The following is a 12,702-nucleotide window of genomic DNA, read 5'->3' as shown; positions in this document are numbered from 1 at the left end:
GGAAGTGTAGAGGAGGAAAGGAAGGTGTTGCAGTGGGGGTCCGCGATAATCGCCCGGCACGTTCCGCACCTCTTTCCCTCTCTGATGGGTCCCACATTACAGCTGTAATAGTGTGTTCTTGTCTGCCCTCGTCTCCGTTCCTACCCTGTTGGCTGTTTTTTTCTTTTCTTTTACTAATTACCCAATGGAAATTTAGATCTACCCCGTTTCCAACCGTAATAGCAGAATAAGAAGTGTAATTATAAATGATTATTTTTTTATTTACACAACCAATCTTAACGATTTCTCACGCACCGTCTGTCTTTTCGGTTTTAACTATTTGACAGCGCAGCATCTCTATCATCATCATCATCATCTGTATTCTGTACTGTATACCTCCTCTCCTTCTCTCTTTAACTTAACCCCTTCCTCCATCTCCATCCTTCCTTTCCTTCTTCTCTCTATAGAGCTACCCCCAGCTGTTATATTCTTCCCATACCCTTAATTTTTTTTTTTAATATTTGCCAGCGTTGATATGTTACTCTTTTTCTTTCTTTCTCTCTCATCCTAATTCTCCTTCTACCCCTCCTTCCCTTTTCCCTCTTTCCAGTTGTCCACCCCCTCTATCTTTTTCACCCTACCTCTTCATGTACTGATTTCCCTTTCTCAACTGATCTCCTCTTCTTTCCTTTCAATTTCCCCTCTCCTCTTTTTCTACCACACCCTCTCCCCTTCTCTCTCTCCACACTTAGTAAGGAGAGAGTGAGAGAAGAGGAGAAGAGGGAAAAACAAGCTCAAATCAGTCACACTTGTACTGCTTTCTACTATACCTCCACTATACTCTTCTCCACACTAACTACCTCAATCAGTTATACACACAAAAATAGAAACTTCAGATCCATGCAGCAACCGTCACCGCCGCAGCCGCCACCTGGTGGGTCACAGTATGGCGTTTCTCCTGCTGACATGTCCCCATTTGCATCTCCTACATCAGCACCTAGACAGATGCAGCAAATTCATGCTGAAGCAGCATCGCCACTGAATAGCCGACCGCCACCACAGTCGTCGTTTGAGGAGTTGCTTCCTGGAGGAGTTGTTGCTGGTAACTTCCCTGATGACATCGGTGGAGACGAGACCGACAGAGGAGGTGCGTCAGGAAACCGATGGCCAAGGCAAGAGACACTGGCTTTACTCAAGATCCGCTCAGACATGGATGCAGTCTTTCGAGATGCAACTCTTAAGGGACCTCTGTGGGAAGAAGTATCCAGGTAATTAAGAGCTAGTAGAATTCAGATGAATTGAGCTGAATTTCGTCAAATTTTCAGAATGTGACAATCTCAGAGCTCTCAAGTCGCATTTCCTCTCATGCATGTCCTCAATTCTGCACCAGAGATTACAGAATTTTCCATTCTGTAGTTTTTTTTTTAATTTTTTTTTTTTGGATTTTATGGGAGAATTGGATGAGAGAGAGAGAGAGAGTAAAAGAGGTAACGATCTCAGGGGCTGGTGCATCGTACTACGGAGCCCACCTCTTTAGTGAGTGTAAGAGTGTCTCTGCTATCTGTGCTATCTGCTTTTCTTTCATGAGCGCTTGTTTTAGGAAAGAGGAGAGGGACTTCTCTTCTTTCTCTCTCTTCACGAGAGAAGCATCTTTTTTTTTTTTAACCAAAAAGAAAAAAAATTGATGGAAAGTAATTACGGCGTCACATCTCACTTGTTGATCTCAGATTTCGATAAGAAAACCGCTGCAGATCCGCTTGCATCAATCCCAACCAATTCTTATTTACTGATTCCAGACTTCCAGTGCACAACATGCCTTCTTTCTTCTCTTCTCTTTCTATTTCTTCTTGCTCTAATTTCCTTTTCTAAAATTCAACCTTTTTTTCTTAAGCAATTAATTTTCCATATTTTATTCTCCTCCCTCTAGACTCATAATTCGAATATAAGTAGGTCTGGTAGATGCTGTCTATTTGTACATGTATGCAATCATCACCCCCTCATATATATTTTTTTTTCTTTTTCTTATTTTAATTAGCTGTTATTATCAACTTACTTTACACTAGTTAGGTTTTTTATTAGTAGGTTAGATATATGAGACTAAAAGCCAATTTTTGCGTGCCTTACACAGGAAACTAGCTGAACTAGGATACCGGAGAAGTGCCAAGAAATGCAAAGAGAAATTTGAGAACGTGCACAAGTACTATAAGCGCACGAAAGAGAACCGTGCCGGCCGACAAGACGGCAAGACGTACCGGTTTTTTAGCCAGCTTGAAGCTCTTCACGGCTCTCCAACTACCCCGACACAAGCTATGGTACCAATTCTACCTCTGGCATCTGTACAAATGCCGACAACGCAGATCCCAGTGAGTTCTCCAGCCACAATTGGGTTCTCGGCACCCATGGCAGGACCATCTAGGGTTGTTGCACCGGTTACGGTTACACCAATTGAAATGTCGTCGTCACAACCGATGCTACGAAGCATACAGGATATTGGTACATCTGGTGCTCCACCACAGGGAATATCGGGCTCCACTACACCAACAACAGCAGCCCCCACAACAGCAGGGATCAGCTTCTCGTCGAACACAGAGTCATCTGAGTCAGATGAATCAGATGATGAGGATACTGAGGAGATTGGTGGGACCCAAGAGCAGGAGCAGGGAAAGAGAAAGAGACAAGGTGGATCTGGAGGAGGAAGTAGTAGCAAGAAAATGATGTCATTTTTTGAGGGGTTAATGAGGCAGGTGATGGAGAGGCAGGAGGCAATGCAGCAGAGATTCTTGGAGACAATTGAGAAGCGCGAGCAGGACCGCATGATCAGGGAAGAGGCGTGGCGGAGGCAGGAGATGACACGACTTAGCCGGGAGCAGGAAATTCTTGCTCAAGAGCGTGCTATGGCTGCTTCTAGGGATGCAGCAGTTGTGTCTTTTATTCAGAGAATTACCGGACAGACGATTCCTCTTCCGACAATTCCTGCACCAGTTATAACAGTCGTGCCGCCACCGCCACCTCCTTCTCAACCGGCTCCAGTGTCATCTATTCCTCAGCCGCAGCACCAACCTCATCCGCCACTGCAGCACTCACAATCGCAGCCTTCTCCCAAGACTCCGCGCCAACAAAATCCGCAACCACTGCCGCTGCAATCAGCTACTCCACCGGCTGTTCCACAACAACAACCGCAGCAGCAGCAGCTCCAATTACAATCGACACCACAGCCGCAACAGAAATTACCGCAACACCAACAACAGCAATGTACCGACATTGTAGCACGTCAGCATCAACCACCTGTGACTTCAACTGAGATGGTACTTTCAGTGCCCGAGACTCAAGAATCAGGCATGGGTGGTGGATTTGAACCTGGATCCTCATCTGCCACTTCATCAAGATGGCCTAAGGCTGAAGTCCATGCACTGATCAAGATAAGAAGCGGGATGGATTCACGGTATCAGGAATCGGGACCAAAGGGTCCCCTTTGGGAGGAGATCTCAGCCGGGATGCGGCGGCTGGGATATAACCGAAATGCAAAACGGTGCAAGGAGAAATGGGAAAACATCAATAAGTACTTCAAAAAGGTAAAGGAAAGCAACAAAAAACGGCCGGAGGATTCGAAAACTTGCCCTTACTTCCATCAATTGGATGCTCTTTATCGAAACAAATACGGATCAGGCACTGCCATTGGGGCAGGTGGGGGGCAATTTGATGCCAATACCAACACCAATTCTCAAGATTCTCTCACATTCAGTGGACCAGCACCTCCACACGGACCATCGCAACCGCAACCGATCTCACAACATCCTCCAGCCGGGGAAAGCGATAGTAGAAACAGCAATGCCGGCAAAGATAATAACAATAGCAACAACGATAATAACCGTAATGGACATGGTACAGATGGAGGTAATGGCGGTAGCGGAGGCACTCAAATTCCAACAAGTAATGGAGGCACAACAACAACATATTACAGTGACCCTAGCAGCATGGGTTTGAAGAAGGTATGTAAAAACCACCACAAATTCTCAATTTTGCACCTAATTAATCAGTATTATATATTACATCTGTTAATTTGTTTTTATGAATTAAAGCCAGAAGACATCATGAAGGAGTTGATGGAGCATCAGCAGAGGCACAATGGCTATGACAAGTTTGACGAAGGCGAAGGCGATAGCATGGATGATGATGATGAGTATGATGATGACGACGATGATGATGGAGATGATGAGGATAGAAAGATGCAATACAAAATTCAGTTTCAGAGACAAAATATGAATGTGAATGTGAGTGGTACCGGCGCCGGCGGTAACCCGCCAACTAGCAACCCACCCGGTACGACACCAGGCAGTAATTCCTTCTTGGCCATGGTTAAATAGTAAATTCCATATGAATAACCATATGGTTTTTTTTTCCTTTCTCTTCTAGAACTTTAAAACCGGTGATCGATCAACTTCTCTCTCTACCTCTCATGTATCTAGCTGTCGCTACATAACTTAAAACTCCATTTTGTTACATCCTTTGTTTTTTTGGTTTTCCTTTCCTCCTCTAGCTCATGCATGTTCGTTCGTTATTCAAATTTGTCACCACCTTTTGTTTCTCTTTCCTTCCTTCCTTTTGATAATTTGGTTCTTTGATGGGATCATAAGGGTAGATGTATTAAGTAAAAAGTAAAAACATGTTTTAATTTCCGAGTCAATCCAAAAGTTTGTTATTTATTGATTTGTTGTGGGAATAAGGGGGTCCTCTTCGTGCAACCTAGAGGGCTGACATGAGTCAGATATATAATAAGCTCAACGCACATAGCATCAAGATATATGGAGAGAGAGAGGAAGATCAGATCGAGAGATAGTGCTTCGAGAAAGATGTGCATATTTAAGAGGAGGCAGCTAGGATATATAAAAACAAGTTATTCTATATGTATTATTCCTTCTCTTAAGAAGTGTAAATGTTATATATACTTTTTGTCTTCTGTACTTAATTACAAATATATAAGTTGTTCTTCAATATCTGTATGTAGATGGAGTTGTGAGGGAATTAAGGACTTAATTATAAAGGTGCATTGTGCGGAAAAAAAAAAATCTCCCTTTTTAGTTTCAGTTTCAGTTTCTTCTTCTTCTTCCTTTTCTCTCTCTCAAATTTAGTCTTATTTAGTGACTACGTTAATTGTTCTAAGTTTTCCAATACTAGTTACCATAATTAAAACCTTGATTCTCTTGAAAGAATATATATATACAGAACAAAAAGTAAACAGCTTTTATTATTGGTAATTTTTTTTGCCTTACTCCAATTACTAGAAAGAAGCAGATGTGAATTTGTAGTAAAGATAGATCCAAGATGGAATATTAACGCTCTTGGATCTCGAGCGGTATGTCCATTTCTTCAGTTCTTTTGTTGCTCATCTTTTTGTAACTCCGTACGTACCTTAAGTATGGTATTGTCAGAAAAAGATGATTTCTGAAGTGCACTATCAAGTCAGATTATAAAGTATATTTATCTGACAGTAAAATATATATTTATTTATTTTCTTGCAAGTGATTGCATGCTGTTATATACAGTGAATGTCACAGAAGAACTAGACTGTTGTTTTATGTGTAGGTGGCGACAATATAAAATGAGAGAGGATGAAGTCAGTATACTAGTTTAAATAACCAGAGGGGCCTGTTAGAGTTTACTGCATTCTATCTTTCAAGGATATTATGTAACGAGTCATTCGAATGTTTTGTCAATGTAAAAGTAACTCGGTTGCATTTATTCGTAATAAGAAGGAGAATCAGAAAACCTGGAGCAGGGAAGTTAGCTGTGGGATTGGTGTTATGAAGAGGAACGTGGAGGTTGCAGAGACTGCCGATTGCCGTTGAGATACCAACTCAGGTTACTCTGAAATTCCGTAATAGAATCTTCTCTGGAATGCGGGCTACAGGCTTTATATCTTTTTTAACCTTTAGCTTTTTAGGTGGTTATACAAATTTGGAGGGGAGGGGGAAAGGGAGAAAAGGGTGAAAAAGGTAAATTGGCAAGTGTGGATGATGAGGTGAGACTGCCGCCTGGCGCTGCTTTCCGTGTGCATAGAAAGAAGCAATTAAAAGCATGAAGCAATGACACGTACCAACATCCAGCAGAAACCGTTTCTGCCTTTCTGCTCTCTCTCTTTCTCTCTCTCTGTGACAGACTGACAGTGTGGTGCCCACGGACTACTTTTGTTTTCCTAATTTGCCCTTTTCATTCTCTGCTTATTTTACGCCACCATACAACACAACACAACAGGTGTGTTAAAGTTGAAGAGCAACGACACGTTTATGTACATGTAACGTGTCGTTAACTTGTAATAATGTGAGGAAATTGCATGCATGCATGCATGCTGTATGTTATATATATGTGGTATCTAAATAGCAGGATAATAAGAGGTAACTAATTGTGAAAAAAAAAAAGGTAAAAAGGGAAGGTGACAAACTGTAAGAAACATGGCAGCAGCATGTGCGGGGACTTTGCACACTTCACGAGATTTTTAGCTCATACAAAAAAGAATATTACCTCATCATCATCCTCTCCATTCATGCACAAACCACAGAATCAGATCAACATTTGCTAATTTATAATTTAACATAATTTTTTTTTTTTTGACAAGCTGATAGTGGATAGTGGCTATCACAGTATAGTTACATCAGTTACTGTTACATCTATACACTACTGAGAAACTAAAAACCAAAGTAAATAAACATCAGTACTAAAACACACAACCAAGAACATGTACTGCACAAGAAAAACTACTCAAACATATTGCATCGATCCATAAGTACTTAATTCGCTGCCTTCACTGCGTGATTTGCCAGTACTCCAAGATCCATGTCAGCATCTTTAAAAATCTTTTTGTTATGCTCTTTATCTCCACAAATACCAGCAGGTTGCCAAAAAAATAGAAGCCCCATTTGTTTCTTGATATCCTGTTCCGACATGATCTCAATATAATTTAACATAATTATATTGATTTCCAAGTATAAGGATATTTTTATAGAGAGAGAGATTGACTAATATAATATGTTTTCAGTAGCACTTCGGCCAAAATACTATAGGATCAAATTTCAAAATTTCATATCTGAAACTTCGAGGTAAGTAGCTCATAATCAGTAAATTAATTATATAATGAATTTGTAGAATATCAATTTTTTATTATTTTTTATGAATTATGAAAACATTGTCTTTTTTTTCAAAAAAATAGATTTGATGGTAAAAAATGACCTAAAATATTGATATTTTATTAGAGAGTTGTGCACGGTTAAAATTTATAGAACTACAATCATATATATCAAAATTGTTCTATCTATAATGATAGAGCTCATAAAAAAATATTATAAAAAAAATCAAATAAAATGTAAATTTAATATTTAAGCATCTGCTACACAATATTAATTATAAACGAAAAAAATATGCATCATACTCACTATTATAATTATTTTTTTTATTTTATTTAGTACTTGTGCATGAATTGAGTCTACACAATGTAAAATACAATATTATCACTAATTTAATTTGAACACAAATTCATAACTAATTTCATTTGCATAATATAATATGGAAAACATAGTAAATCCCTCGCTTTCATAGATTAGAAAATAAATATTTATGTAATAATCGGTGGAAATGGACATGTCCAGTAGTAGAAGACTTGAGGAGAAGTAGATGAAAGATGGAATTGGGTGAGAGCAGCGTCGCTATCGCGTGTGGAGATGACGCCATGTTATGTTTGGAATTTGCTAAGGTTTTGATTTGGATCTCCCAAAGCCAAAAGCAAAAGCGATTAGATATAAAGGTCAGATTAATTAAAATGGGTGATTAATTAGTACGCCTGATAAGGACAAAACAAGAACAAGGGGCTTCTCTTCTTTGGTCCCTTTTGATTAACCATAATTGAACTACTTATAATTAGTGCACTACTACAACTTGCCCACTTTACCAAGCCATGGTAAATTGGTAATAATCATAATTAATTTCTGCTGCCGCCACTAATGAGGCATCAACAATTTATTTAATAACCTCCAATTTTGATTAATTTTCTCTAAGAGTGTGGTCCAAAGAGGAATAGAACTCCTTCATTAATTAAAAGGAAGGAAGGAAAAGCTCGAAAATGACGGGCTGCCGACGTTGTTCACTTGCTCCAGAAGAGAAAAAATGAAGGAGCAAAGGGTATGAGTTACTATTCGGAGGGGACAAAAGAGAGGTGTGGTGTTGATTTTTGGCTGATCTTATCACCTCCGATTCGGAGTGTAGGATTTACTGTTCGGAGGTAACGAACTCTTGTTTCTCTTCCTCCCGTCCCTTCCCCTTCCTCTACGGATGCTGGTTCTGAAGCACACACTAAAAAGCTTTTTAATTTTTTTTATTATTCAACTAAAATACAATCAGTTCAAACATGCATACAACCAGATCTGTAATATATATCTATCAATCAATTCAGAGGAAAATAAATTACTTTTAAAGAATAAAATAATAGAAAAGTTAATATAAATAACTTCATAATTAAATTGATAGCGAGAAAAAGTAGTCACATTCTTATCAATTCAGTCATGGCACGTCATGTCGCGTGTATCGGTGATAATGTGACATGATTCACGTGTCGCATGATGTTTTTATCTGTGTGACGTGTCTCACTTGAATCTAAAATATTAAATAATTCAGAATTATTTAACAAATTCTCACTCATATGATTTATCTTGTTTTCACATTCCAAGGCAGTTTCCAATTATTAGGTTTAATTAGAGGTATCTGGTGGGGTTGCCATGCATCCATATGCCATGTCTAACCACTTTTAAACATTCTCCCATGTATCCATCAGCCGACAATTAGAAAAAAAAAAAATGAAGAGACTAATTAAAAACTGTGAGAAAGTACATTTTTTTTACTATTTAATTACTATGATCATACTCTTCAATAGATACAAAAAAATCACTAAAATGTAAAATTATTATAATTATACTATTCAGTATAGTGATAAATCAATAGCCATGTGCATGATTTCAGATGTTTTGAGAACTTCGGATTCATTTCAGTTAAGTCTTTAATTTATTTAAAGAATAAATAAAAGTCTGGCCTTTCAAATTTCAATATTTATAAATGACTTTCAGATTTTGAATATGTAACATCTCACAATAAATATATTGCCTTTTGTCGCTAAATAAAAAGTATTTTAAGTTGAAACAAGTGTTAAGTGCGATTACAATGCTGCCAATAGAAAATGTAATTAAGATATTCCTTAGAACTTCAAATTTGCATCAAAATTTGCATCGGAATTCCATGCATTGTTGCTTCTCTCAACTTTTCTCTTTGACATAATTTTTCCTTTGAAGCCTGTAATTTCTATTATAGTCCTTACGATTGCGTGGTTATGCTGTGCGACTTTTAGCATCACAACAACAGAGTGGACACTTTTTGCGAGAAAAAAAGTGCATTTATGACGGTACTCCCTCGTGAAAAGTACCGTCGCGAAAAAAAAAAGCTGAACAATGACGGTACTCCGTCACAAAAAGTCATTTTTTTATCCACGTGAAAAGATGCATCTTTTGTTTGAGATTTTTGTTTTTATTTTAAAACTTTGTAATTATTGTTTCATTTCAATGAATCAGTTGCAGTCTGCTTTTAAAAAATTACTAATTGTCCAATTAATTTCAATTTGCTGCAATTGAATTTAATTAGAATTAGTAATTAATTGAGACGATGGAGTAGATCATAAAGGTTTAATTTGAATCCCATAAAATGATTTTTGTTGAATTTTTTTAAAGAAATTGCATAACGAAATTAGTTCTAATAAATTTGATAATATATACTTCAAAATTCAGCATCTCTCTAGAGTTCAAATGCCTCCATTTTTTATATCTCTAGCTATCATCCTCCATTTTAAAAAAACTTTAATAACTTAAAAGTCAAAATAAAACAGTTTGATGTAATATACATTATTTTATCTATGCATGTGTAAAAAATTATGACATTTTAACTTTGTTTTGGTTGTCATCAAGAGCTTGTAAAAACATACTAATGTGGATAATTTCTAAACGTTGATTTTTTAACTTATTGATTCACATATAAACAAAACCAAAATGTGATAATTTTTTATAAGCACATAAAGAAAATACCAGAGATCACATCTAACGGTTTTATTTTGACGTTTATGATTTAATTTTTGAGTTATTAATGTTTTAAAAATAGAGACATGATAGAGGCACAAAAAATAAAGGCATTTCACCCATCCTCAATTAAGAGACCGAAATTTTTAAATATACCATACTTCCAAAAAAAATAAACCAAACAACCACAATTGCTGAAAAATTCGATTTTTGACATGGCCGCATCCCCTAGGTGCGGCCACCTTATTTCGGGCTGCATCTAGGGGATGCGGCCACTTTTCTGCGGGCCGTATCTAGGGGATGCGGCCACCCTTTTTTTTCATTCAGATTGAACTACACGATGAAAAAAAAAAAAAAAAAGGTGGCCGCATCCCCTAGATGCGGCCCGTAGAAAAGTGGCCGCATTTTGGGAATGCGGCCATGTCAAAATTCAAAATTTTGAGAGAAAGTGGTGATTTGATTTATCTTTTTTAGGATAATGGTATATTTAAAAATTTCGGATTAAGAGATGCATGTATGAATTTTCTTCAAAATTAACAAAAAAAATTACAAATTCCTTGAATTTAATTTTGTTGAAAAAAAAAATAAAGTGAGATAGTGAGTTCATTATTGATGAATGGAAACAACCAGAAAGATATCTTTCAGATTGAACGGCCTAACAGCACAATAATAAATTAAGGGCCTAACAATATTATCTGATTTATTGAGTGATTATGCGCCGCCGAATAAGTAGTTCATGTGTTTCTGCTCTCACTTCACTTGGCATTTCCATTATAACCTGTCTTAACGGCGTTAATTAACTTGCAAAACAATGTCACATGTCTCATGTCTCATGTCCCGGATCTAATGTACTTATACTTACAGATCTTCTGTGTAACTATGCGGGGCAATCTTCCGTATCAATGCACAGCTACAAACTGAAATAAAGTTGAGAGCATAGTGACAAACAGTGTTCTAAAATGCGGTTTCTATGCGGTATGCGGAAGGCCACCGCATACTGCATATACAGTATACGGCCGCATATGCAGATTTATATATGCGGATTTTAAAATAAGAATTCATATATATTTGAAAGCATAATTTCGCAACAGGATATATAAGAATACGCATGTTTGTAGAACTATTTTATATCCATTATTTTCTAATATAAAAGCAACATACATATATAAGAGTACACAACAACAAGATAATAAAAGCATATATATTTTAAAATCCACTGATTCAAAAATCTCACAACAAAAATTTTATGCGGATCATATGCGGATATGCGGTATGCGGTCAAAATTATGTGGCCTCATATGTGGAACCGCATATTAATTTTCTATGCGGTTCGGAACCGCATAGGCATATGCGGCCGCATAGGCCGCATTTTGTTACACTGGTGACAAATGAATTATTCGGGTTCGGTTTGACATGATCAAAAGATCGTGATTCGAAAATAATTTAGTTATAATTCGGGAGTGATTCGGAATTATCTGGACCGAAAATTTCAGTCCCACAAGGGAGCAAAAAAAAAGTTTAGAAAATATTGGCGAATAATTCTTAAAATTAGAAAAAAAATTATAAAATTTGGAAATTATTCAGTCAAAGTTTGATCAACCGAATAATTTGACGTTCGGTTCACCATCACCGAAAAAAAAAACAAATTGTTCGCGAATAATTCACAAATCTTTTGACTATGGTTAATATTGAGAGATGCATACTGAAATTTTATATATACATTGTTGCTTTAAATGTTTTATGTCTTAATACGAGGTTAATTAAATTGCAACAGAAAGCCCTTTGAGGTGTTAATTTGCAAAATAATGCTTGTACAGTAGCTGAATTTGTATGAAAATTAGTGCCTATATGATTGACAACACAATGATTTCTTGCAATTTTGGATTGGATAAAAAATATTATAGGTCAAACTCGTGTCATCAGATGCTGAATTTGGTGGGATCATTTATATATTATTTTGGTGGGATCATTTATAGGTTAAACAATATTATAGGTCAAATTCAAAGCCAAGATGCTGATCTATATTATTTTGGTGGGGTCATTTTCAACAATTTGTACCTTTTGATCTTATATAAAGAGAATAAAATCATATTTATTTTATAATAACATTTGGCTTGTCAATTTCGACAGGTTTCATTTTGAAATAAAGTTGTTGCAAAAATATTATTAATAATAAGTTATAATTAAAAAAGTATAAATAAAAAATACAATGTATTCTAACTAACAATGAAAAAGTATAAATAAAAAATTGTTGCAAAAATCTTTCAATGATGGTATTACCATCAAGTTATATATAAAAAAAATTGTTTAAGAAAAAAAAATTACAAAATTTAACCAATCAATTTGTAAATTCATACAAGTCGGATTGATCGGATTGGTCGAATAAGTCGGGCACCACTAGCTCTAATGGCACATTTCATTGTAAAATGGTGGCACAGAAGAACAAAATGTAAGTTTAAAAAGTTGTATGTAGACATTTAATTTTGTGGAGATGCCATGCTTGTTTGATACATAATAACAATAATGAATTAATTCCTTAAGATAGGGTTAAAGGGGAATAGTTTGCTTGATATCATGGTTATATTGAAGATTCCTCCTTAGTTTCTGGTTTCACAAATGA

At 36.5% G+C, this 12,702-nt stretch overlaps 1 protein-coding gene across 2 annotated transcripts; it reads left to right on the top strand.

Annotated features, from left to right (window-relative positions):
- Positions 1–772: 772 nt before the first annotated feature.
- LOC144556857 (trihelix transcription factor GTL1-like) lies at positions 773–5,020 on the top strand. 2 transcript variants are annotated; one of them, XM_078305333.1, is made up of 3 exons: positions 773–1,247; positions 2,108–3,968; positions 4,063–5,020. In XM_078305333.1, exons 1-3 carry the CDS (start codon positions 880–882, stop codon positions 4,072–4,074), a joined length of 2,241 nt encoding a protein of 746 aa, XP_078161459.1. In that variant the 5' UTR covers positions 773–879; the 3' UTR covers positions 4,075–5,020. The 2 variants fall into 2 exon arrangements, with proteins under 2 accessions (XP_078161459.1, XP_078161458.1); XM_078305332.1 differs by having other exon boundaries at positions 4,059–5,020.
- Positions 5,021–12,702: the final 7,682 nt, after the last annotated feature.

This window comes from Carex rostrata, chromosome 7, assembly GCF_964058835.1.
Source record: "Carex rostrata chromosome 7, lpCarRost1.2, whole genome shotgun sequence".
In the NCBI taxonomy this organism is placed as follows: domain Eukaryota; kingdom Viridiplantae; phylum Streptophyta; class Magnoliopsida; order Poales; family Cyperaceae; genus Carex; species Carex rostrata.
The sequence above is the reverse complement of the archived record's forward strand: the minus strand, read 5'-3'. Positions and strand labels throughout refer to the sequence as shown.

What these genes read in the sequence shown, in the direction of transcription:
- LOC144556857 (XM_078305332.1), top strand. Translation starts at nt 880, where the DNA reads ATGCAGCAACCGTCACCGCCGCAGCCGCCACCTGGTGGGTCACAGTAT. An exon ending in CTGTGGGAAGAAGTATCCAG is followed by an intron (nt 1,248 to 2,107) that starts GTAATTAAGAGC and finishes TGCCTTACACAG; the next exon opens with GAAACTAGCTGAACTAGGAT. An exon ending in GCAGCATGGGTTTGAAGAAG is followed by an intron (nt 3,969 to 4,058) that starts GTATGTAAAAAC and finishes TATGAATTAAAG; the next exon opens with CCAGAAGACATCATGAAGGA.